Genomic DNA, 26,823 nt, shown 5'->3' on the forward strand with positions numbered 1-26,823 from the left:
AGCACACTGCAGGCACACCTGTGAGGCACGTGTAATGAGTTAGGTGTGAAAAATTCAAAAGATGTAGGTGCTGAGTTTATCCTTGTTCACTGTAAATTTCAACTTTTTAGTGTGTATGAATTTTTCATAGTGAGATGTTGAAGAAAAAATCAACTGTAAATTCTGAAGATGATAAAAGTATATCTCTCTAGCCTGGTGAATCATTTAGTTTCTTTTTCCTTATCTAGCTCTTATTTTTTACACTGTAAAATTAGTATGTGCTCACCTTAAAGAAGGAAGGAAGGAAACAAATGCAAGTCTTAGAAAAAAAAAATTATCCCCTACTGCAAATTTAATATCAGATATTAGGAAAGACAGTTCAGAGTAACAGTCCTCAAAAAATGGCAACTTACTGGTTTTGTTAATCTCACAGAGGACAACTGAATTTTTTTCATCAACCTCAGATTTTCAAAATTGCTGTTTTTAAGACTCTTACATTGAGCCATTTTCTTCTGTGATTCCCCTGTCCCTCCCTACTTACTACTGGAGTCAAGTAAGAGTTGCTAATAGACCCTTCATAGGTACAAGTCGTAATTTACTGCATAGGATATAGAAGTAAATGAGTATTTGGAGTAAAAAGCTCAGCTAAGTTCAATGGAAGGAGTGATGCTGTATCATTATATAGGTCACATCACTTCTGCTTCAAAGCTCAGAAGCTCCCTGTCACTTTCAGTTTGAAACTCCAGCTGCTTGGCATAAGGTTATTAGCTACAATTATCAGTGGCCCACAGTAGGGAAAGAAGTTGTGGATAAAGACAAAGTGAAGTACAAAATTTGAGAAGTGGAGCAGTCCTCTGTAATAGTGAACCATAAAGGGTGACCATATTAGGATGAAATTAAGATTTGAGAATTTAGAGCTGAAAGAAAAATGTGAGTAAGTACCTATGTCTTGGTTTTTGAGAAAGTGAGATAGTTTGGGAAAATAGTGGTGTAATGTTCCGGAGTAGAGAAGGTTTTGAAAAAACTGTTTTGCTTTTGGCTTCTGCAGGTAGGATCTTTGTTTCTCAACCAGGGACCGAACCCATGCCCCCTGCAGTGGAAGTACTGAGTCTTTACCACTGGGCCACCAGGGAAGTCCTAGGAGCTGAGACTGTATTGCTAGATGGTTATGAGTCTCTGCTGTGGAAGTCACATTTGAAGTGAAGAGCAATTAACCCATTTCATGCCTACAGATAAAGCAAGGGAAGCCTGAAACTTGGGAAATGGCACTAACACCTCAGTCAGGCACATGTTGAAAAGACTTTCATAAGTCATATGCTTATAAATTAATAGAATTGCAAACCACTAGTTTGCCAAACTGAACTCTGGTCTGCCCACCTGAGGCACTGACCAGAGTCAATGCACTGACCCAGCTTGTGGAGAAGGAAGGTAATGTTTATTTGCAAGCCTCCAGCAAGTAAAACTGGCAGCCAGAGCTCAAAGGGCCCAGATTCCCTGGTGGCTTCAAGGCAGGTGTTTTTAAAGACTAAAATTAAGGGTAAGGGTCTTAAATGTGTGGACGTGGTTCTGATTGGTTGGGTCTTAACAGGTTTCCGTCATTCTGGCTTCAGTGTGACTGGGGGCTCTGACTGTTAAGCAGTTTCCATGAGTTTAGGCAAGCTCCGGGAGTTGTTGATGGACAGAGATGCCTGGCATACTGCAGTCCATGGGGTTGCAAAGAGTTGGACATGATTGAGTGACTGAACTGAACTGATTGCATGTGGTGGGGCCCTCGTTTCTGTAAAATTACTCAAGGGTGTGCTCAGTTTTTTACCTACATTACTTGAGGAGGAACTCGGGGAAGTTCTCAGAGACCAAAGCTGCTTCTGCAGACAAAAGGTGCGGAACAGGGAGAGGCTTATACCCAGGCAGACCCCACAGGGTTCTACTCACTTTCATTATCTAAACTGATTAAGGGATCAAAAAAGAGAAATAACCAATGTGAAAGATCACTGGAGATCCTATGGACACTAAAAGCATGAGGTATTATGATCAACTTAGGTCAAGAATATGATGAGTTTGATGTGATAGACAAATCACTTGAGAAAAGCTTACCAAATCTGTCCCAAGAAGAAATAGAAAATCTGAATAGCTTGTCCCTGTTGAAGAAATTGACTCTGAAATTACAAGCTTTCCCATAAAGAAACCTATAGGCTCAGATTCCTTCTCTTCCTTAGGAATGAGATCCTGAACATACACTGCTAGAGAATGGAAAGAAAAGGGCTCGTCCCAGCTTGTTTTACAAGGTGAGAAATACCCTAGACAAATATCAAGTAACAAAGTTAACAAATACCAAGTAAACAACAAACCTAACAAGAATAATGCAAGAAAGAAAAATTATATGCCATCGTCTCTTACCCATTTATTTATTTATTTTGGCAATGCCACACAGCTTGTCACCTTAGTTCTCTGAGCAGGGATTGAACCCTGACCCGTGACAGTCCCAAGTCCTAACCACTGGACCACCAGGGAATTCCCTAAACTCCTAAAAAGGTACCAGTCACATCAGATTGGGGCCCCCTAGTGAAGTCATTTAAACTTAACCACCTCTTTAAAATGTCATCTTCAAATCCTCAGTTGCATTCTGAGGTCCTGGGGGGACAGGACTTGAACATAGGGGTTTCGAGAGGACACACCAGCTTCAGGGCTTGGTACAAGGACACTGCCTATCAGGCCTGACCACACTCTGAGCTTCATCCATGATCCTTCCTTCCATCCCTCAGAGACCTGCCTTTCTAATCCTCCTGTTTCCTTGAGAAGCAGACCCTGTCATGACTCCAGGTTCTGTGTGCATCATCTCTAACTGGTTTGACCTTCCTCTTCATCTCCTGGCTTATTTTTGTTTGCATGTTTGATTATCTGAGTGTAAAACCCTGCTCTGTGTTCATAATTGAAAAGTTTCAGACAATGCTTTAGATACTCTTACTTGGAATCCACAAGCTCCCGTCGAGAAAGGCTTTGGGGAGGCCCATAGCTCTCAGTCCTGGTTACGTTGTGAATGTAAGCATGGGAATGGCTACCTACTTACATATGCTTATGTATAAATGAAATGAATGACTGCAGAGATAGAAGGGGTGGGAGGGAGGAATCAGGATTATTTTACTGTTGTAAATTACACTATTAGTGAAGTAATCAGTATAATTTGAAAGTGGTCTTAGGATTAGTTGTAAATAAATGTATATGGCAATATCTAGGACAACCACTTAAAGTAGAACAATGAATACAACTGATATGCTATGAATGAGAGAAAATCAAACTATAAAGTGCTTAATTAAAATCACAAAAGGCAGAAAGAGTGGTATACAAAAATAGGAACTTGATAAACCATAATGGAAAAGAATATGGAAAAGAATTTATATATGTGTATAAATGAGTCACATTGCTGTACAGTAGTAATGAACATAACATTGTACATCAACTGTATTTTAATTAAAAACCATTAAAAAATAGGAACAAACAATAAGAACAACAAGTGGAAAATGATAAAAATTTGATAGGGGCCTCCCTAGTGGTCCAGTGGTTAGGAATCTGCCTTGTAATGCAGGGGCGAGGGTTCAATCCTTGGTTGGGGAACTAAAATCCCACATGCTGTAGTGCAAGTAAGACCACTCGCTGCCAGAAAGGATCCTTAGTGCCTCAGCTAAAATAAATTTTCCAAAAAAATGGTTGATAGTAATAAAGCTATATCAGTAATCACTTTGAACATCATTGATCTAAATGCACTAATCAGAAGACAAAGATTGTCAGGGTGGGTCAAAAAGCAAGACCCAATTCTATGTTGCGTATAAGAAACCCACTTTAAATAAAAGGCATATATAAATTAAAAGTATTTAAATGGGGGAATTCCCTGATTAGGGACTTTGTGCTTCCATTTCTGGGGGGCCTGGCTTCCATCCCTGGTCAGGGAACTAGGATCCCACAAACCACATAGTATGGCCAAAAAAAAAAGTAAGTGGATGATTGAAGGATACAAGGTTAATACACAAAAGTCAGTAATTTGTTGTTGTTGCTATTGTTTTTCAGTCGCTAATTTGTGTTTGACTCTGAGACCTCATGGGCTGTGATGTTTTTACACACCAGCAATGAACAAGTGAAATATAAAATTACAAACACAATACCACTTCCATTACCACCCAAAACAAATGAATGCTTAGATAAAAATTAACGAATTACCTAGAAGATGTATATGAGGAAAACTACCAATCTCTGATAAATGAAATCAAAGAAGTAAATAAATGGAGAGACATGCCATGTTGATGAATAGGAAGACTCAATATTGAGATGTTCTGGAAGGGTAAAAATATGGAGACAGTAGAGAGATCAGGGGTTACAGGGGTTGGATAGGGAGAGGGATGAATAAGTGGAGAATAGAAGAGATTTAGAGTAGTGAAAATACTATGTGTGATGCTACAATGCTGGATACATATCATTATAATTTGACTCATAGAATGTACAACATGAAAAGTGACCCTAATGTCATCTCTTAACTCTGGTTGATAATGACGTGTCAATGTAAGCTCGTGGACTGTAACAAATATCCCATCTGGTGGGGGATGGTCATAGTAGAGGAGACTGCAGGTGTAGGGGAAAGAAGTGTAAAGGAAAGTGTATTCCTTCCTCTTAATTTTGCAGCCAACTGAAAACTGCTCCAAAAAATAGTCTTAAAAAAAGATGATGACTTCCCTGATAGTCTAGTGGTTAAGAATGCCTGCCAATGCAGGGGATTAGGGTTCTATTCCTGATCCAGGAAGATTCCACATGCTGTGGAGCAACTAAGCCCAAGCACCACAACTAGAGAAAGCTCCCATACAGGAACAAAGACTTGGCATAACCAAAAATAAATAAAAATTTTAAGGTGATAATAATAATACATATCTTAAAAGATTGTTGTGATAATTAATGAGTTAATAAGCATAAAGAAATCAGAGTAATGCCGAGTACAATAGCACCCCTGTAAGTAGAAGCCAGTGATGCAGCTAAACGTCTTACCATAAATAATCATTTGGTCCAAAATATCAGTAGTGTTGAAGTTTAGAAAACCCGTTCCAATGCTTCTGAGGCACCTCAGTGTGGATGGTCTGACCTAGGGAATGAGTGTGGCAGAAGAGGAGAGGAGAACTCAGACCTGTGGTTCTCCAACATTCTCAAGAGCAGATTCCCAGGAAAGACAGAGAGTGAGGAGTGGCCAGTGGCTGTGAGAATATCAGGGAATATTGCAGTGCAGAAGATAAAACACTGTTTTAAGAAAGTAGGAGAGAAGTGATCATTAATAATAGAGTTGTATTTATGATGCCAGTCTATTTCCCAAAGACTATATATTTTTAACTGTGCCACATCTTAGTTACAGCATGTGGGATCTAGTTTCCTGACAAGGAATCAAACCCTAGGCCCTCTTCACTGGGAGTGTGGAGTTTTAACCACTGAACCACAAGGGAGGTCGCAGACTGTACTTGAATAAATTCATTTATATGCACAAAAACTCTGCAAAGAGGATATTTTTTCCATATGACACATGATGAAATAGGCCCAGATCTACAATGTCAAATGCTACTGCAAGATCTGTGACAGGACAGCTGTCTCTGGTCAAAGTGGGAGGTGTCGCCCATGGTGACAAGAGAGGTTTCAGTGGGATGGAATGTGGGATAGACATCTGCTTGTGTGGCTGAAGGAGAAATCAGGTGATGTGTGAATCAAGGCAAAGCAAACACAACTCTTGTTTCTTTTCTTTGTTGACCAAAGCTCAGTTCAGTTCAGTTACTCAGTAGTGTCCAATTCTTTGCGACCCCATGAACCACAGCACGCCAGGCCTCTCTGTCCATCCTCCTCCCTGGAATTCACCCAAACCCATGTCTGTTGAGTCGGTGATGCCATCCAACCATCTCATTCTCTGTCATCCCCTTCTCCTCCTGCCCTCAATCTTTCCCATCATCAGGGTCTTTTCAAATGAGTCGGCTCTTCGCATCAGGTGGCCAAAGTATTGGAGTTTCAGCTTCAGCATCAGTCCCTCCAATGAATATTCAGGACTGATTTCCTTCAGGATGGACTGGTTGGATCTCCTTGCTGTCCAAGGGACTCTCAAGAGTCTTCTCCAGAAGAAATGGTAACTAAAGGACAACCCATGGTCCTGGAAGAGTTTTTTCCTTTTTTCAAGATGCTAGTTTCATCAACAGTTCCTTTTGCTGGTGGGAATAGTTCAGTACAGAACTGATCCATTAACTATTAGATCAAGTAACTATTCACTTTGGAAGGGGATTAGGTAACTGTAGAAGCAAAGCACTTAAAAAACGCCATCCAGTGGTTTGGCCTTAGAGGGGATTTTTGACCATTTATTTTATTAATAACAGGACATAAGGCAGCACATATGGTTACATATGGAATTAAGTGGGTTGATTTGGTGCTGATAGAATGAAGCAATTTTCTTCTGATTGTGTCTTTTTCTTCAGTGAAATTAACAGATTTGACAATATCAGCTATGAGTGACGTGGGAAGGATCTTATTTCTGACTAGGGATTGAACCTGGGGCCACTGCAGTGAAAGGGCAGAGTACTAAGGACTGGACTGTCAGGCAATTGCTAAGATTTACTTTTGTCTTTCCAAAAAGTTCTCTGTATCTCTACTTAGTCAACCTAGTCTCCCTGCCAGCTCCTGGCAACCACTGTAGCTAGTCTTCCAGAATGTCATATATTCAGTGTGTAGCCTTTGAGTCACATTATTGCGTTTATCAGTAGTTTTTTCCTTTTTATTGCTGAATATGTTCTATTATATGAATGTACCACTGTTAGTCCATTCACCAGTTGGACATTTGGGTTCTTTCCAGTTTTCGTTGATTACAAATAAAATCCCTATAAACATTTTCATACAGGTCTTTGTGTGAACACAGGTTTTCATCTCAGCTGGGTAAATAGCAGACGGATTGCCCTTCTCCAATTTTTTAATTTAAACGTCTCATGCAAAATCTTGGCCGACAAGATTTACTAAGTATTATTGCTGTTCTGGGCTTTCCAGGTGGCTCAGTGGGTAAAGAACCTACCTGCAATGAGGGAGACCCGGGAGATCCTCCCCGGTCGGAAAGATTCCCGGAGGAGGGCATGGCAACCTCCTCTAGTATTCTTGCCTGGAGAATCCCACGGACAGAGGGGCCTGGGGGCTACAGTCGACGGGGTCGCAGAGTCGGACACGACTGAGCGACTAAGCATAGCACAGCAACATTGCCCATTCTAAAGTAAGCATTTAAATTCACGAGAAACTGCTGAAGGGTTTGTAAAGTGACCGTGAATGCATTTCTTTTTAGTACTTAATGAAGACCTACCATGTGCCTGCCGGGAGCGGTACCGCGCAGAATTGAGCAAGCCGACATAGTATATGGCTTGAAAATCTTAAAATATCTGCCATCTGGCCCTTTACAGAAAACGTTTGATGACCCTGTCCTAGAGTGTGGTCCATAGTTCAGGGAGTCCTTCTTTGAGGTGGATAATCAACATCACAACTATTATATAGAACTGGATTTTTCATTACGAAATATAATAACCTTGCTCTTGAAAAGGGCGGAAATGTGTTTTCACTTGTTTCAATTCCTGGGAAATACTTCGTTATTCATGCTATGTATAAAATCTGCAAGTCTTCACTTTCCCGCTGTCATTGAAAATAGAGCTGGACGTTAAGGAGAATGTGGATGTTTCCCTGAATCATTGCGTTTTCACACACTGCTGCAACACCCACCACCACTGTTATCTCGAACTGAGAACCTGCATCTTTCCGAGCCCTGGAAAGGCTGGGAACAGGGACGCGCGCACAGTGGTCCGCATGCGCACGCCGCCAGGACGCCGTTGGCGCAGGAGTGCGCAGGCGCATCGGCCTCAGCGCGCCCTCGGAGGGGCGGGGCTTGCGTGGCGTCTCTGCCTCCGACCGCGGCTATAACGGCGCCATCTTGGGCGTGAGTGCGGGCGGCTGGCCGGAGGTGTCTCGGAGCTAGTCCTTCCCGACCTCTGTTCCGTGGGTCGACACCGACGTGCATTTCGAGCTCTAGGCCGGCTTAGGGGGCACGCGCTGAGATGATGCTGAGAGGAAACCTGAAGCAAGTGCGCATTGAGAAGAACCCGGCGCGCCTCCGCGCTCTGGAGTCGGCGGCCGGAGAGGGGGACCCAGCGGCCCTGGCGCTCGCGCTGCCGGGGGAGCCGCCGGTGCCCGCCGCGCCCGCCGGGGAGGACCGGCCGGCTGACGAGGGCGGTTTCACCATCGACATAAAGAGCTTCCTTAAGCCGGGCGAGAAGACGTACACGCAGCGCTGCCGCCTCTTCGTGGGGAACCTGCCCACGGACATCACCGAGGACGACTTCAAGCGGTTGTTCGAACGCTATGGCGAGCCCAGCGAGGTCTTCATCAACCGCGACCGCGGCTTCGGCTTCATCCGCCTGGTGAGGGGCGGGCTGGGGCGCGGGCCTCCAGGGACTCGGGGGCTGCGAGGTCCCTCCTCATTTTCCCTCCTCTCACCTGTCCCCGGCTCACCTCGACCCCCCGTCACCTCTCCCTCACCTCGGACCCTCCCCCCCGCCCCCGAGTCGGGCGGCTGTCGCGTGGCTAGCGTGAGGGAACTTCCCACGAGGACTTATTGCTTTTCCGTGTCTCCCTTACACTCTGTGGTAGTAGAATAGCACGCATTTTTTCCCGTTTCATCCAAACCTTAATAGGAATTAATGGCTGGCTTGTAATAACTACTGAGCAAAAGTTATTATCCTGAGTTATGAAGTAAATCTTTTGGTTCAAGTACTTTAATAGGTTTTCTCTTCGTGAGTGGACAAGGCAAAAATCTTAATATGGAGAAAACTGATCTTAATTAAGTGGCACTTAATTAAGTGATATGCTTCTTCAGAGCCATCAGCCTAAATTTTTGTGTAAGAATGTTAAAATTTTTTCAGTTGGAAGTTACCATTTAGTTTGAGATTTGACTTCATGGATAACTTTACTGTTTAATCTGAACTCTCTGTTTAACAGGTAAATTTAAAAACTTTAAATATTTCTGAGCTATTACACATTTTTTTTCTGTTTAGGAAAATCATAGTGCGTACTTGATCTGAATATAAGTACCAGATCTGAATATTAGTAATGGTGTGGGGTTTCCCAGGTGGCGTAGTGGTAAAGAATTCTCCTGCACAATGGCTGTAGTGTGTACTACTGATGTAGTGGCTGTTGGAAAGTGGCAGGTGGAACCAGTGGAGGTTGTTAGACCCAAGCTCAAGCAGTCTCTCTTGGGGTAGTAACTTCAGTTTCTTTTTGTTTTTTGTATTCCTTTAGTTAAGAACCTGTAATTTCAACGTTTTATGCAGACTGTGATTCAGAGGTACAGCTGGAAGGCTGTATTGATGGATTATGGATTTTGTATAGGTTCAAATCAGATTTGTGTGTGATTTTGGACAAGTTACTTGAACCTTTATAAGCCTCTTTCCCTATGTATGAAGTGAGGATAGTAGCAAAACCCACTTCACGAGATTGTTGGTGAGGCTGATGAAGGATAAGGCAAAGACCTGTGTATGTGTATTAATATAGGGGGGAGGAATAAATGACTGGCGTGTAATAATCACTTAGTCAAAGTTATTGTCACTATCCTGAGCTATGAAGTAAGGAAATCGTTCGTTTCAAGTACATAATTTTAATTGACTTGATAGTTACTTCAGTACACATATAGAGCAGTAGTTCTCAAATGGAGTGGTTTTACTTCCCAGAGGACATGTGGCAATATCTGGAGACATTTTTGGTTGTTAACCAGTGGTGGTAGGGGGGTGGTTCTATTGGCATAAACATCCTACAGTGCATGGAACAGCCCCCACAGTAAAAATTATCTTGTCCATAATATGCTGAGGCTGGGAAACTCTGTTTGATGTACAGCCATTTAAAACCAAAAGTATAAACTTTGAAGATGTACTATGACATGAAATTCTTGAGAGCATAAACGTTTTATTATTTGTCCTAGAAAGTATTAAAAATTGTATTTGTTGCCAACAGTAAAAAAAAGTACTTGATTTAACATAAAAATGAAAATTTCTTGCTTATCTTGAAAAATGACATGTCACACTTTGTCATTATATTTGACTGAATCTGAACAGGAGATGCTCTCTAGAAACACTTTACAGAGTCCTCACCAGGCTCGCTGTCTTCCCCTGCCCACAAACATACTATTATGAATAATTTGAGAGTTTAGAAATGAAAATTGATACACTCAGTATTCATACATTCAATACCTAGAGTCTACAATTAAATTTTGCTGTATTTTTTTCACGTATCTGTTCATCTCTATCTTAGTCCATCCATCAGTCCATGACTCTTCAGCATGCTTATCATTAACTAGAGTCCAATTTTGTTTTTTAAGATATTTGAAACCTACATATAATGAGATGCACAGATACTTAGTGTATAATCTTGTGATTTTAGATCAAGATACTATCATCACCCCATGAAATTTGCTCATGTTTCTTCTCATTCCTAGTTATAAGTGTGACAAGCATTCTAATCCAAGACTCCATTCCTAAAAGTTCTCTCTCAAGAGTTGTTAGATTACTGACATCTTAGCTGCAAAGGACATAACCCTTGTTAGGTATTTGTGAAATGTTTGCTGGTACTATTGCTACTACAGAGTTAAAGAGTAATAAAATGGCCATTTTGAATACCTAAAGAGGTTAGATTCATTTATTTTTGTAAAATTAGTTCTGTAGGTAGATTTTCACATAAGTGAAGTAGTTTAAAGCTCTTGTGAACATTTCAGAGATTGAATAAAAAGCTGTTGTGATCTTAAGACTTTTTCATAAGAAAGTGCAATTTGTACTCTTCTCAGAAAATGTATATTAAGCCTCTTTCAGTTTTTTGCTGGAAGTTCTCACAACTGAAAAAGAACATACCTGTAGTAAGTTTACCAGTTTGCTGTTTTAGATTTCTGTATTTTGTAGAAACTTTTGAGTTCTTCAAGAAGGAAATTCTCTTACCTTGTAGTTCAGCAATGAACGTATTCTCTAGTTTATAATAATAAGGATATGTGTACATGCTTTTCTGTTTAATAGACTTCTTATAGCCCATGAATGGGTATTTGCTTTTCTTAGTGTAGTGGGAGAAATGTGTAGCCGATGAAAGTGTTTTAGAAGTGATTAATAACACCTGATGGCAGGTTTTTTTTTTTTTCCAGATAATATAAAAGAAATGAAAAGGGATTTGTCTGGCATTGGAGAGGTGGTGCACATTATTAAGATATAAATAACAAACATGGAGTGTATAGAGAAACTATTTTCAATACTAGATTCTAGTAACTGATACTTGGTCTCAAAAAGTAATTCTGTATTTTCTTTAATACATTTTGGAGGCTTATAAAAGATACTGCTTGCATATTTAATAGCTGGTAATCTACACTCTATGGGGTCATAAAAGAGTTGGATTTGACTTAGCGACTGAACAATAGCAGTCTGTTTATGAACAGATCATCTTTAAGTGATGATTTTTAACAGAACGTTGGGGTTGGAACTTTCTACTTAAAATGTTTAATATTACTTATCTTTAAAAAATTAATAAAATACGTGTGATACCATAACTGAAAGACACAGAAACAAAATGACCCTATCAGCCATTTTGTAAAACTACCCAGCCCTCTTTAGAAACAAGCCACTATTTAAAAATTTTTTGTTAACTGTAATTTTTAAAAAAGTGATCTTTTTCTTCCTAAAAAGGAGTCCAGAACACTGGCTGAAATTGCAAAAGCAGAGCTGGATGGCACCATTTTGAAGAGCAGACCTCTCCGAATTCGTTTTGCTACACATGGAGCAGCCCTAACTGTTAAGAACCTTTCTCCGGTGGTTTCCAATGAGCTTCTAGAGCAAGCATTTTCCCAGTTTGGTCCAGTAGAGAAAGCTGTTGTTGTTGTGGATGATCGTGGTAGAGCTACGGGAAAAGGTTTTGTGGAATTTGCAGCAAAGCCTCCTGCACGAAAGGCTCTGGAAAGATGTGGTGATGGGGCGTTCTTGCTAACAACGTAAGTTTAAACATCCTGTCTTTCTTTTATAGAGTTACACATAGGCTTCTCTCTGTTCTGCCTCTTTGTAGTTGCTTCCCTGTGTGTTGTCTTGGCATGTGGTAAGTAGGTGTTGAGTAAGTACTCAGTGAATACAAATAGGGTATATTTGTGTACCGTCAAGAGTCAATACTTTACGCAAACTTCAGTGTATTAATCCACACGGAATTTCAAGAATGTTTTGTGTTACCATTTTTATTCAGCCTACTGAATGTGTATTAGGTGCAAAGCAAAACGTTACATTTAAGAAATGAGGTTTTGATCAATTTTGGAGTATAATTTACATATGTTAAAATACATCCAGTTTTGCATGTATAGCTCAGTGAATTTTAAAAAATGTATGTAGTCACTTACCCTCCACCACAATCAAGATAACATTTTCAGCATCCAACAAAAATTCTTTCGTGTCCTTTTGCAGTACTCCTCTTAACCCTGCCTAGACTGCTCTTGATCTTTCTGTTACTATAGTTTTGTTTTTTCTTATATTTCATATAAATGAAATTATATATTAATAGTATCTATCCTTTTGTGTGTGATTTCTTTTGCTTAGCATAATGTTTGTGAGATTTCATCCGTATCACTATATTAGTATTTTGTTCCTTTTTATGGCCAAATTACAAGTGTGGTGACCTTTGGGTGGATGTTCAAGTTGCTTCCAACTACTGGCCTTTGTGAATAAAGCTATTATGAACATTTGTGTATCAAACTTCTTGTGAACAGCATGCTTTCATGTGGGTTAGGTAATACTTAGGAGTAAACGTATGTTCTACTTTATAAGGAACTCCCAAACTGTTTTCCAGATATTTCTATCATTTTACATTCCCACTAGCAATGAATAAGAGAGTTCTAATGATCATGTCCCCTCAGCAACACTTGAAATTTTTAGATATTCTAGTGAGTATAGTGGCGTCTCATTGTGGTTTAAATATTGTTTTCTTAACAACCGATGATAAGTAATCTTTTCATGTGCTTTTTGGATATTTTTATGTCTTTTTGTGAAATGTCTGTTGATATTTTTGCCTTTAAAAAAAAAACCACATTTATTTGGCTTCACCATGGCTTAGTTGTGGCACGTGGGATCTAGTTCTCTGACCAGGGGTCAAACCCCAGCCCCCCTGAATTGGGAGTACAGAGTCATATCCACTGGACCACCAGAGAAGTTTCTTGCCTGTTTTTTAGTTGGCTGGTTTGTCTTAATGTTTTTTTTTTAACAAATCTGGGTCCAGGCCTGTATTAACACTATTTCATCCCAGTCTGTGGCTTGCTTTTTAATTTTTTTAAACAGATAATTTATTTAATTGATTTATTTGTCTGCACCCGGTTTTAGTTGTGGCAAGCAGGATCTTCCATCTTAATTGGGGCATGTGGAATCTTTAGTTGCCATATGGCAAGATTTTTAGTTGGGGCATGTGGGATTGTCCAGGGATCGAACCCAGGTCCCCTGCATTGGGAGTGCAGAGTCTTAGCCACTGGACCACCAGGAAGTCCTTTTAATTTTTTTTAATAGTGTTTTTCAAAGAGCAGAAGTTGTTCTATTTTGTCGAGTCCAGTTTATCAATTTATTTTCTTTCTTGGTTTGTTCCTTGGAATCTTTGTATATAAAATCTTTGCCTTTCCTAAGGTAGCAAAGCTTTCTCGTATTTTCTTGGGAAATTTTATAGCTTTTTGTTTAAACCTGTGATACGTTTTGAGTGTGATGTGAGGTAGTTCATTGCTTTAATGTTCTGGCAGCATTAATTGAAAAGGTTATGGTTTTCCCTTTGTTACCTTTTACCTTTATCAAATAACTGGGAAAAAAAATCTACTCTCTTTCCTGTTTTGTTGATCAGTATGTCTATTATGCTGTTACTGTACTCTCTTAATTACCTTATCCTAGACTTTGAAGTCCGGAGAAGGCAAGGCACCCCACTCCAGTGCTCTTGCCTGGAGAATCCCAGGGACGGGGGAGCCTGGCGGTCTGCCGTCTATGGGGTCGCACAGAGTCGGACACAACTGAAGTGACTTAGCAGCAGCAGACTTTGAAGTCAGATAGTAGCATCCAACTTTATTATTTTTTTTTAAATTGTTTTGGTTATTATTTCTCTGTATATCCTTACTGATTTTAAAATCAGCTTGTCAATTAAAAAAAAAGTTCTGCTGGACTTTTGATTGAAATTGCTTTGAATCTACAGATCATTCTGGGGAACATTAACATCTTCACAGTATCAGCCCTTTTCCAATCCATGAATGTGATGTGTTTCTCCATTTACTTAAATATATTTTAAAGTAATTATAGTGGTCATTAAACGTGTTGCCATATTAACATGGCTTTCCTTTCAGTTTGCCCACAAGAAAGTTCTCAGTGTGCATTCTTAGTCTTCAGACTGAATTTGTAAAAGTTCCTAAGTTGATTATTGAATGGATTTCTTTTAGCTCTGGCACTTGAACTGTTGGTTGGAATCATTCAAATATTTAGGGTTTGGGGAATTGGATACAAAGACAATGTAGAAAAATTGTTTTCTATCTCCAAGGAGCTTAGTTTGGTGACTTGTGAAGCATTTTTCAGTTTGTTTTTGACAGTTAAGCATTTGTGCTGAAGCTCTTGTACAGCAGACATTTTACAGCTCTGCCAGCTTGTTCTCTTAGAGATTTTGGTCTTGTTCCCATTCCCTTTGCTTTAGAGAGATGCTCTCTTTCCTGTCATCACAGGTCTTGCTCTCACATTTCATTCACGTTTTGGTAAGATGTTATCTCCTAAGGGAAGCTGACTGTTTTATGTTAAAATAGCCTAATGCTTTACTCTCCAACTTAACTTTTCTTCATAGCACTTAAGGTTGCATTCTCTACCTAGAATGTAAGCTCCCGTGGGGTAGGGACTTTGTCTCCTTTAACACCATAATCCTGACACTTGAATTCTGGTATTTCCTGGATACTTAGTAAGTTGGCAATAGTTATTTAAAGAGTGAAGGAAGGCAGTAGTAGAAAGCAGTAGGCAAGGCATGTAGTTAGTATATATTTTCTGCTGTAAGCTTTGATTAATTGCTGTTTGTTAAAGTCATAGTCAGGCACTGATAAATATTTAACTATTTCTTCTTGTTCAGTCACTAAGTCGTGTCAGACTCTTTGTGACCCTGTGGATTGCAGCATGCCAGGCTTCCTTGTCCTTCACTAATTCCTGGAGTTTGCTCAGATTAACGTCCATTGAGTTGGTGATGCCGACTCATCCTCTGCTGCCCTTTTCTTTTGCTCTCAATCTTTCCTAGCATCAGGGTCTTTTCCAGTGAGTCAGCCATTCACATCAGGTGGCCAAAGTATTTCTTACAGGTAGCTTTTAGAATAACTTATAAATGACATTCAGATGGTATCACCTGGAACTTGAGCAGCTGCACAAGGATCTTGGAGGTCTGATGATGGCCAAGAACAAACTAAGAGGGCAGAAGTCCAGGAATGTATTCCACATAACTGGCCAAAATAGCTTTAAGGTTAAAAATAAAGTAAAACCTATTGCCACTAATCTTTAAGAAGATAAACATTGTGAATGCTGAAAAAGTTAACAGTGAGTAAAGCTTTTGTAGATAAACAAAAGGAACATACAAATGTCTCAAAAGGCCTTTCCTTTGAGCTGCTGCAGAAACAGTTGGTTTCTCAGTAGTGTCATGAAAATATACCAGTTAATGTTGATAAAGCTACAAGATTAGTGTTTCAGTTGTAATACACTGGTGATGCATCAGATTACCCAAAAAGACCAATCAATTAAATGTTTTATATAAAAAAAAAGAATATATACAGTTTTGAGGGCTTCCCTCGTGGCTCAGATGGTAAAGAATCACCTGCATTGCAGGAGACCTGGGTTCGATCCCTGGGTTTGGAAAATCCCCTGGAGAAGGAAGTGGTGATCTGCTTCAGTGTTCTTTTTTTTTATTTTTAATTTTTAAAATTTTTAGATTTCATGGCTGCAGTCACTACTGCAGTGATTTTAAGAGAAAGTGAAGTTATGCAGTCGTGTCCGACTCTGCGACCCCATGGACTGAAGCTCACCAGGCTCCTCTGTCCATGGGATTTTCCAGGCAAGAATACTGGATTGGGTTGCCATTCCCTTCTCCTGCTTCAGTATTCCTTTTGAGACTGGTTGGATAGTGGAAGGTTGGGAGCTGAGTGGAGTTGGGACTTTGAGGCCATGGAAGGGATGGGCATCCAGGTGTGTGTGTGGATGAGACACATAGGAAAGTTGGATACTTGCTCCTCCGCATTGCTCTTTGTAGAAGTTAACTGCAGTGGTCAGGCAGGTCTATGTTGATGTATTTTTCTGTTGTCTCAAATAGACTCCATGCTCTAAAAATAAGCACTCATCTTTGACTTAGAGGTTCACCTGTGTTGATGCAGCCACTGTTTATTGACTGATTTTATGTGTATATGTGATATTTTCTGAGACTTTTTTCTCAGATAAGTTGGAAACCTATAGAAGGTTTCTAGGAGGATTTTAGTTCTAGATACTGTATTAATTCTTATTAATGCTTTTTACCTGTCCAGGACCCCTCGTCCGGTCATTGTGGAGCCCATGGAACAGTTTGATGATGAAGATGGCTTGCCAGAGAAACTAATGCAGAAAACTCAGCAGTATCATAAGTAAGATCTTCTTAATAAGAAGATAAATTCTGATAAATTTAGAATGTTCTTTCAAGGGTATTTATTACTTTACATTTGTTATTGAGTATTGTTGGATTATAGGTGTTCTATTTAGTCTTGTTAGCTAGTAACAATTGTTAGCCAGTAACAATCTGGTTAATAGAGTGGGCTGGTCTACATGGAATGCTAGTTTTCTTAAGTATATTGGTAAAAGGTTAACTTTGAAAAGTTCAACTTTTATAACTGGGGCATGGATGGGTTCCATAAGAGTATACTGTCTGTAGTACCTATGCCAGAGAAACAGTGAATTTTAGATAGAAAAGTTTCTGTATTGGGTATGCTACAGGTGTATTATGAATTAAGAGGAGACTTTGGCAGGAGTAGAAAGAAGGTTCTAGTTAAACAACTTGGAAAAGGGTAAGAATTCTTCTTTTTTAAAAAAATTTATTAATCTGTGGTATCTACCAAAGTGTGTGTGTGTGTGTGTGTGTGTGCGTGTGTGCGCGCGCGCGTCCATGGACTACAGCCCTTCAGGCTCCTCTGTCTGTGGAATTTTTCCAGGCAGGAATACTGGAGTGGGTTGCCATTTCCTTCTCCAAAGAATTCTTAAAGATGAAAAAGAAAGATAACATTTTTTTTACCAGTTGCTTTTCATTCAGTGTGGTTCAGATATTTTTATGTAAGCTGACTGTGAATACATTGTGTTCTTAACTACTCAGTTGTTTTTTATAGTTAAGTAAGACTATAGTGAACTTCCCTGGTGATCCCATTAGTTAAGACTCTGTGCTTCCAAAGCAGGGGGCGCTGGTTTGATCCCTGGTCAGAGAACTAAGATCTCACATGCTGTGTGGGATGACTGAAAAACAAAAAACACTGTAATATTTGCATGCATGAATCTAAATATTGGAACGCCTTTGTGCCAGGCACTGTCCTAGATGCTGCCAGTGCAACTGAGAACTGTTTTTGCCCTCATGATGCTTACAATTCTAGTGACAGGGCTACACAATAAATACTGAACCAAAGATTAATGTTTTAATAAGTATACTGAGTAGTGAGAAATACCATTTAAAACCACTAAAGTGAGGTATGATGCTAAAAGATCAAAAGAGTATGCATATTTAATGGTGATTAATTCTGGTAGATGGTTCTCCCAAAGTATGGTACCAATTTATACTTTCTGGTGTATGCATAAAAGTATTTCTCTTCATCCTACCAAAAAATGATTATGATTTTAAGACTCGATAGTTTGTGTTCAAAATAACATTTTACACATGTTTTAATAGCACTCTTTGATTTTAGTGTAGACTGGTTTTTCCCTTGTAGTTGATTTAAATGACAAATGTGGGTGCTTTTTTATTGATTGATTTGGCTTTTGTTGTGACACACAGACTCTACAGTTGTGACTCGAGGGCTTTAGTAGCTCCACAACATGTGGGATCTTGGTTCCCTGACCAGGGATTGAACCCACGTCCCCTGCATTGCAGGACAGATTTTTAAATACTGGACCACCAGGGAAGTCCCTGGGTGCTTATTTTTAACTGGTGTTGGAGATGTATCAATGAACAGAGTAAACCAGAAATTCTTGCTGTTTGGTGGAGTGGGTAGCCTATCCCTTCTCCAGCAGATCTTCCCGATCCAGGAATTGAGCCAGGGTCTCTGGTGTTGCAGGCAGATTCTTTACCAACTGAGCTATCATGGAAGCCCTTAGGAAGCAGGGGGTAAACAATAAAGTAAAGATGGCAGAAAGATAGGGAATGTGGGTGTAGGGGAGCAGAAGAGTGTGGCTCTTTTATACAGGTGGTTAAGGAAGCTTTTGTGAGGGTAGTATTTGATTCACAACTTGAAAGCGGGGGTGGGAGGGCACCAGATGGAATAGGGATCTCAGTCAGCTGAGGAGTACGGCTCTGCAGGCTTTGAGGGAGAACTGGCATGGTGCAGGTGCAGTGAGGAGGCTAGGTTAACTGGATCAGGGTGAGAATGGGGAACCTTGTAGGGATCAGGGGAGTTAGGATGTAGTGGGAGGAGTGCCGACTGTGGGGCTTGTGGGCTATTGAACTAACTTTGGCTTCTGTGATTCATGTGAAAGGAAGAAGCAGAATAGTGATTTAAGCTTAAATTTAAAGCAGCTTTCTAGCTGCTCTGTTATAATAAAGAGCCAATGGTGGGATTGGGGAGGTAAGTTTAGGATCCTGCTGACAGGAAGTGGTAACAGTGGTGATGACCAGAAGTGGTCAGATTCTGAATGTGGTTTGAAAATAGATTGGATTTTGCTGATGGATATGGGGATGTGGGAGAAAGAGAGTTAAAAGGGTGATGATGAGGTTTTTGGCCTAAGTAACTGGAAAGTATGGATTGCTAGTGACTGACATGGAGAACCTGGAGGAGTAGATTTGGGGGAGGAGGATCAGGAACCTTGTTTTGGGATCTGTTGTCAAGGTAGTTGGATTTGTGTCTGGAATTCAGATGTGCTGTTTGGGCTTAGGTTACCAATGTGATGGAAAAGAATGTCAAAGGACCAACTCCTGAATGCTCATTTGAGAGAAGTTGGGAAGGTCAAAAGGAATCAACAGAGACTGAGTGGGAGCAGTCCTTGAAGTGGGAGGGACACCCAGCAGAATGTGTCCTAGAAGCAAGGGGTTGGTAGTAATCAGTTGTAACTCAACCATGTAAATTTCTCTTAAATGCTGTTTCTCAAAGACTTACATTTAATTTCCTATTCATTTGATTTGTGGTTATAGCTTATTGCAGATTTTAAGTAGAGCATCCTTTTGCATTCAGGAATTAGAGAACTGGAATTATAAGGGTGTTACAAGAAGTAGAATTTATAGATTGTAGTTATTTTTACTGGGAAAAAAAAAAAACAAAAAACAACCCAAACCAAACTTGTTTATATAATGACTTAATTATTCCAGCAAACATTACATGATCTCATGATATTTTAAACTTTACTGCTGAAGAATTATGCTCTGAAGGGAATGTTCATGAACCTTAAGAGTCAATATTCAGATTCAGCTCTGATGCCCCAAATCCATATTGTTTCAGTAGTGTTTCTTTTGGGAGTAAAATAAAGTTTTTATATTTATTACTGTAGTCAACACCTGACTTAGGAACTACTAACTAATAAAATAGTTCTTTCAGAAAAATTAGTGGGTGGTGGATCTCTCTATTCCTTTCCCTTTTCCAGTCAGTGCTTTAAAAAGAAAAAGATCCAAGTCTATTTTTAGGTCTAGAATCCCTTGATCATGGTTAACTTTGATTTTTATCTACTCCCTGAATATCTTTGAAGCTGTTTCTTGTCACTGTTTTCCCTCTGTGACAACCTCCTCCTTTATCTCCCAACTTTGTCCCAGCCACCATCTTCCCTTCCCCATCCCCAAATAAAAGTTAAAATTTGTGATTACAAGGCATCTGTAGTTTTATTGGTGGGTGAGAATTGTGTTCTTATAAAAGTACTTTAGGATAATTGACATTCTTTGAATGTTGGGTACATTCGTAGATCTTCATTTAAAAGATTTTTTTTCCCCTGTCATTTATTCATTCATTTTAGAAATAAATACTAAATGTGTACAATATGCTAGGTATGTGCTAGGTACTTAGGTACAGTGGTTAATAGGAATTTCATGTGCTCATTGAGTTTACAGTCTAGCAAGGCAAACAAGTATAAAACAAATTGAAGTAAATTAGGCCTGTATTATTTGGTATAGCCAATTAACCTGGCACATAACACTCAACAAACTGTTTCTGCTTTATTACTGTCCCTAAAAGTTATTACTTTTAGAAAAATCTGACTTCAGACCATTAACTTAGGGGACATTTTCTTCATATGTTACAGACTGCCTTATATAAAATTGTTGCTTGAAAACCGCAAAGGCCTTATTGGAGGTGATAATTTGGGGAGTGCAGGTTGTAGTATCTCGTTGTCTTGGTTTGAATCCTGGTTCTATTGCTTATTAATTAGTTGGGCATCTTTGGGTAGTTTCTTAAACTTAGGCTTGTTAAACTGCTTGACAACATCGCTGTGAAGTATTTCTTGGAGGTTACTTGTCAGACAGTGATATGAACACTGTACGAGCTTAGTTAATGGTAATACTTGTTGTTCTTGTATGTTGTTTTAGTTTTTAAACATATGTTTCTGTATGTCTTTTCATGTAAACTTAGGGAAAGAGAACAGCCACCACGTTTTGCTCAGCCTGGGACATTTGAATTTGAATATGCATCTCGATGGAAGGCTCTGGATGAAATGGAGAAGCAGCAGCGTGAGCAGGTTGACAGAAACATCCGAGAAGCAAAAGAGAAACTGGAGGCGGAGATGGAAGCTGCCCGGCACGAGCACCAGCTGATGCTCATGCGGCAAGGTACGTTTCTCATTGATAACTGTTACTATTGAAGTTGCTAGTTAAGAGTTTCAAGACAGTTAAAATTCAAAATACTAGAAAGAAAGTTTTTGCTTTTCTGAGAGAACTTCCTTATGAGAAAAAATTATTTAAAAAGCTGACTATTTAAGATTCTTATTGCGTGTCCAAAGATTACAGATGGATGTTCCTTGGCAGAGATGAAAAAGATTCAGGTTTGCTGATGGATATGGGAATTTAGGAAGACTAAATTCTTTGTATTTGGTAAGAACACTTTAAACACTTGAGACAAAGCTAAGTGAATTTTGTTTGTGTGTGTTTTTTTGTTGATAACTGAATTTTTAAGAGCACTCCTAACAGGTGTTATGCATAGCATACATTTATTAATAATCATTGGTCAGATACTTAATGTGACAAGCTGCTTAAGTATATATCAGAAGCTTACTTTTTCGCATCCTTGTTTCTAGGTTTCTTATTATGCCTGCTTATATTCTTTTTCCCCTTTGTTCTTTTCTATTAATTCTCCATGTAATTTTTTCTGATTCTTCCTATCACTTTTCCATTTTCCATAAAACTTAATTTTTTTTCCTTTAAATTTTTTTTTTTTGGCTGTGCTGTGTGGTTTGCAGGATCTTAGCCTCCTGACAAGGGATGAACCTGTGCTCATGCAGTGGAAGTGTGCAGTCCTAACCCCTGAACCACCAGGCAATTGCCAAAATTTTGCATTTCTTTAAAGCGTCTAATTGCTTTCTATTTTGCTCTTAAATTTTTTGCCTTTTTTTTTTTTTTAATTTACTATTTCATTAAACCTTTATCTCCCCTGGAGGAGGAAGTGACAACCTACACCAGTATGCTTGCCTGGGAAATCCCATGGACAGAGGAGCCTGGTGGGTGGGCTACAGTCCATGGGATCACAAAAGAGTTGAACATGACTTAATGACTACAACAATAACAACAGAACCTTTATTTACCTTCTCTTGGCTGCCCCTCAGAGACAAAGGTGCTCCAGATAGCTGCCTGATTTCTATGGCAACCTTCTTTCATTTTTTATATATAAATTGTTTTTATTTTTCATGAACTTTAAAATGTTTTTACTGACTCAACTAGTCTTTTTTTGCTGTACAGCATTTGGGATCTTAGTTCCCTGACCAGGGATTGAACCTGTGCACCCTGCATTGAGAGCACAGAGTCTCAACCACTGGACCACCAGAGAGTTTGCAGAGGCTTTCTTATTGGACTTTATGTCATCTAATCTTGGCCTCCTCTAAACTATTCTTTATACTAGAGCCAGTATTTTTTTTTTTTCCCCATTTATTTTTATTAGTTGGAGGCTAATTACAATATTGTAGTGGTTTTTGCCATACATTGACATGAATCAGCCATGGATTTACATGTATTCCCCATCCCGATCCCCCCTCCCACCTCCCCAGTATTTTCTTTTTATTTATTTTAATTAGAGGCTAATTACTTTACAATATTGAAGTGGTCCTTGCCATACATTGACATGAATCAGCCATTTGGTCAGCATTCATCTGTAAATCTTTATGTGGTAGATTCTCATTTTCTTCAGTATAAAATCCAGGTTAGCTTTTTTCAGTCTGTTCATTACATGTTTTGGAGAAGGAAATGGCAACCCACTCCAGTATTCTGGCCTGGAGAATTCCATGGACAGAAGAGCTTGGTGGGCTGCAGTCCGTGGGATCGCAAAGAGTTGGACACGACTGAGTGACTAACGCAATTAGTGGATGTTTTTGAAGCAGTTTCAGTCAAGTCACTGAATAACTGCTGGTGCCAAGTAAGTTGAAATCCAGCTCATCAAATAATAGAAACCAGACAGATATTTTTGGTTTCTTTTGGTACCCTAAGTCTAATGTTTCTGTAAAGTCACTCTTTTTCTAATAAAATTTAACTCATTCATATCATATACTAGTATGTTTAAAGATATACGGTAAGTCCTCTCAATAGGAATCTTCAAGTTGCAAGCTTTCAATGATGTGAATGTGTGTTCCATCAGCATCAAGTGTGAGTGAAATTGCAGCTTGCCCTGTTTCCTATTGCTGACGACTCCTCAGCTCTACCATCTCCTATCTTCTCTCCCTCCTCCAGTACTCTTCTTGCCTGTTATTTTTAATATTCATTATTTTATTTATATTTTTAATCTTAAAAAAAATTCCTTTTGGTTGCGCTAGGTCTTCGTTGCTGCATGTAGGCTTTCTCTAGTGTCGGTGAGCAGGGGCTGCTCTTTGTTGTGGTGTGTGGGCTTCTCATTGTGTTGACTTCTCTAGTTGCACATCATGGGCTCCAGGGCACACAGGCTACAGTAGCTGTGGCTCACAGGTGCTCATTAGTTGTGGCTTGTGGGTTCTAGACTCAGAAGTTGTGGTGCAAGTGCTTAGTTGCTCCATGGCATGTGGTATCTTCTTGGAGTGGGGTTTGAACAGCTGTGTCCACCGAATTGGCAGGCGGATTCTTTACCATTGGACCACCAGGGAAGCCTCCTGGATTATTAATATTATTATTATTTTTTAAGAAAAATCCCTGTGAGTGTTATTTACTGAGGTAAAGGATAAAAAACACCTCAGGTTACATATTTTTTGGGTAATACTTTGCTCCAGAAGTACATTATCATGGTGGCATACAAATATATAACTTTTTGTGAAATTTCAGAAACTTTGGGTATTAGCAACTTAAAGGAGTTAATTTGGAAGATACAAAATGTTGTTTTAAGTTGATCGTGCTCCTGCTTCCTATTAGATAGTGTGCTTATCAGATAATTTGATTGTCGGATCCTTTGAGCTAATTCTTGTACCCTGTTCTGGTGAGGAAGCATAGTCTGAGAGGGCAAAGCAACGTCCTTAACTGGCCCAGCTTAAAAGGAGAAGATCCAGTTTTCAGGAAATATTCAGGCTCTTTTCTTACTCCTTTTCATGGAAGAAAATATAGTGCATATTTTTACATTTACTACTATGTGTGTTCCTGTTTTAAGAGCAGCAAACCTGGGAAATCAATAATAAAATTGTTACAGGATACACTGTATTGGCTTTCTTAATTAGTGATAGTAAGATATTTCTCATGTTTTGTCTTATTGAAGCACTTCCCCTTAGGAATATAAATAGACTATATTTTTGGTCTTTACCAGTCTCACCATATAGAAATTATATGACAGTTAGGGGCTCTCAATGTTGGTTGTACAATGGAGTCATCTAGGGAGCTTCAAAAAAAGAAAAAACTCATAGCTGGTTCACAGTCCTAGAGATTTTGATTTAATTGGTCTGTTGTTAAAAGGCACTTGAGCAGTTCTAATGAGCTAGTAAGGTTGACAGTTAATGGTAAAAATGTTTGAATATCATGTTTTTTAGAAAGCTAAATGTTTTTCTCAACTGGCATGTTATCTGAATCACCTGGTTCCTGGTGCATGTACCAAAGCAGACTTTCCTTGAGCAGAATCCCCAAATTTTTTTTTTAATTTTTGTTTTTTTAGTTTCTCAGTTGAGACTGAACATCCAGGTCGGGAATGTGGCATTTTGGAAGGAGCTTCGGAATAATGAGAGATTTAGCTATATATCCTAGTGAACCATATCATGCCTGGATGACTAGAGCCACATAATCTGTCTGGATCATTTTTTGTTGACATAATACATAATTCAATCTTTTTTAACCTTTAGGGAGGATAATATTACCTTTTTATAATTATGATACCTATGTTATCATAGTTAAGATGTTAGTTATTTGCCTATGGGATTTTAACTTGAACCGTTAGTATTATAAGAATTTCTGAATATAGTATTTTATTAAATGTTTGAGATAATTTATGTTCATTTTAGAAATTTGAGATAACATAGTTATAGAAAAAAGAGAACCAATAATTGTGTTATCTGGAGTACTTATATATATTTTAAAATATATTAGTGCATGCATGCACGTATAGTTTGGTAGGATAGTACAAAGATATTTTAACACTTGGAAAGTTTATCCACTGCTTTTCAAATGGGCATCTTCTGTTGTGTTGCTTCACTCTGAGAGACTTGTTCTTAATATGTGACATGGGTTGGTGGCAGTGGGAATGCTCATCCTGTTTAAAATGGGCTTGTTCACATCAGTGTTCAGCCCTTTTTCCCCTGTCAGGAACTGTCCCCTCTTTTCTTCATGTGACGCTTACTTGATGCAGGAGGAAACGTGCTGATAGTGTTGGGAGGGATGTTTTGGGGTTTTATGCTATGTCCTATCCCATTTTTCCTACTGTTTCTGGTCTGATACTTAATGTGCCCTCTGGTGATGTTTCCCAAGGCATCATTTTGGGCTTCAAGCTTGCTGCTGAAAAAAATTACAATTTGCTTAAGATTATGTAAATGAAAATGTAGCTATTGTTCATTCTAGACCCTGTGTTAGAGCAGTTACTACCCATTTAAATTTTTTAGCATAAGGGTAGATATTATTTTCTTCATATACTTGAAGAAATGGGCCGAGGAATGATATTGATCTGGTTCATTACACAGCTTATAATCTTTCATTGTAGAATGATGTGATAAGACTTTAAAAAGAGAAGCTAGATGCATGAGTATAAATAAGTTACTACATATATTGCCAGTCATGGAGAACCTGTATGCTTATACAGAAAAAAAAGCTAAAAATATTAATCTGTAGTCAATATTTTGTAGATTTAATGAGACGGCAAGAGGAACTCAGACGTTTGGAAGAACTCAGAAACCAAGAGCTACAAAAACGAAAGCAAATACAGCTGAGGTAAAGAACATCATTATAACATATATGTAAATATATGTAGCTTTTATTGCGTATGTTATTAATAAAACTCCAGTGTCTGTTATTGACAAGTTGTATTTAATATTAATTGGAAAATACAGAAAAAAAAACAGAATTGTCCATTTTTGACTACAGTTATGGAATTACTAACAATCTCCCATAACTCATTATTCTATCAATATGATTGTTTCTAGCTAGTTGTGGACACTTCGCAGACACTGAACTTAGAGGGCTTAGGCATTATTTCATATAATTTACTGTAAAAATGGACTGTGATTTACTGGACTATTTTTCTGTAGATGCAAATATATGCATTCTTAGTTTTGATTTTTCCATGTGTTTAAGACTGGTCTGAATGCCATTATGCATTTTTGTACTTCTGATAATTTATTTAAAAAAAGATATCTGGCAGTGGAATCCACGGTAAAAACGATATGGACATCAGAGATCTCAGTACATGATAGACAACTGTGACAGGCAACTTAAAATCTTTTAGGTTAAGGAAGGAGCTTTAAGGGAGTAGTTGATCTAAGATGTGGAAAGAAAAATTTTTCTTTTTCTTGCATCTGAAAGACTTAATTGTAAAATACAAGATAAATATTACTCTTATATGTTTCAACAGTCTTAATTAGGAATTGTAAGCACAGCTATGATAGATTAAAGCAAGCTTAAAATTTTGTTTTGAAAGTGCTGTTAAAGTACTAAGTGCTGTGATGGGAAGTAAGGTGATCATGGGAAATAAAAGTGAAAAACTGTTAATGAGTTTGAAGTGTCCTCATGGTCTGGAGATAGATAGTTCGTATAGTGTATTTTTTCCAACTTTGTACCTGATGGTATCAGTGTATGTATGTTTCTGTATTAGGACTACTCTGATTTTACTCTAACCTGCTTACTCTCAATTCATAGTACACAGGCAGCATCAGCATCCTAGCCTCAGTACTGCTGAGTCATAAGCTGACTCACCTGTGTTGTGATAAACCCTCCAGGTGACTCTGAGGCATTCTAAAGTTAGGAAACTACTGTTGTAAAAGAAACTCCCCA

At 38.9% G+C, this 26,823-nt stretch overlaps 1 protein-coding gene and 1 pseudogene across 2 annotated transcripts in view; both read left to right on the top strand.

The window, feature by feature from the left end:
- Positions 1 to 7,928: 7,928 nt before the first annotated feature.
- PSPC1 (paraspeckle component 1) overlaps positions 7,929 to 26,823 on the top strand; it is a 71,739-nt gene continuing 52,844 nt past the window's right edge. The window contains exons 1-5 of one of the 2 annotated variants that reach the window (XR_009691341.1): positions 7,929 to 8,432; positions 11,724 to 12,025; positions 16,574 to 16,669; positions 20,828 to 21,024; positions 25,680 to 25,764. Coding sequence is in view for 1 of the 2 variants with exons in the window: in XM_061133539.1 (XP_060989522.1) it covers positions 8,070 to 8,432; positions 11,724 to 12,025; positions 16,574 to 16,669; positions 20,828 to 21,024; positions 25,680 to 25,764 (1,043 nt within the window). In the remaining variant the exon portion in view is untranslated. The remainder of the gene's footprint in view (positions 8,433 to 11,723; positions 12,026 to 16,573; positions 16,670 to 20,827; positions 21,025 to 25,679; positions 25,765 to 26,823) is intronic. The other variant, XM_061133539.1, reaches the window with a different exon arrangement.
- Positions 15,454 to 15,755, top strand: LOC133049741 (ribosomal biogenesis factor-like; annotated as a pseudogene).

This window comes from Dama dama, chromosome 30 (genome assembly GCF_033118175.1).
Source record: "Dama dama isolate Ldn47 chromosome 30, ASM3311817v1, whole genome shotgun sequence".
NCBI lineage: Eukaryota > Metazoa > Chordata > Mammalia > Artiodactyla > Cervidae > Dama > Dama dama.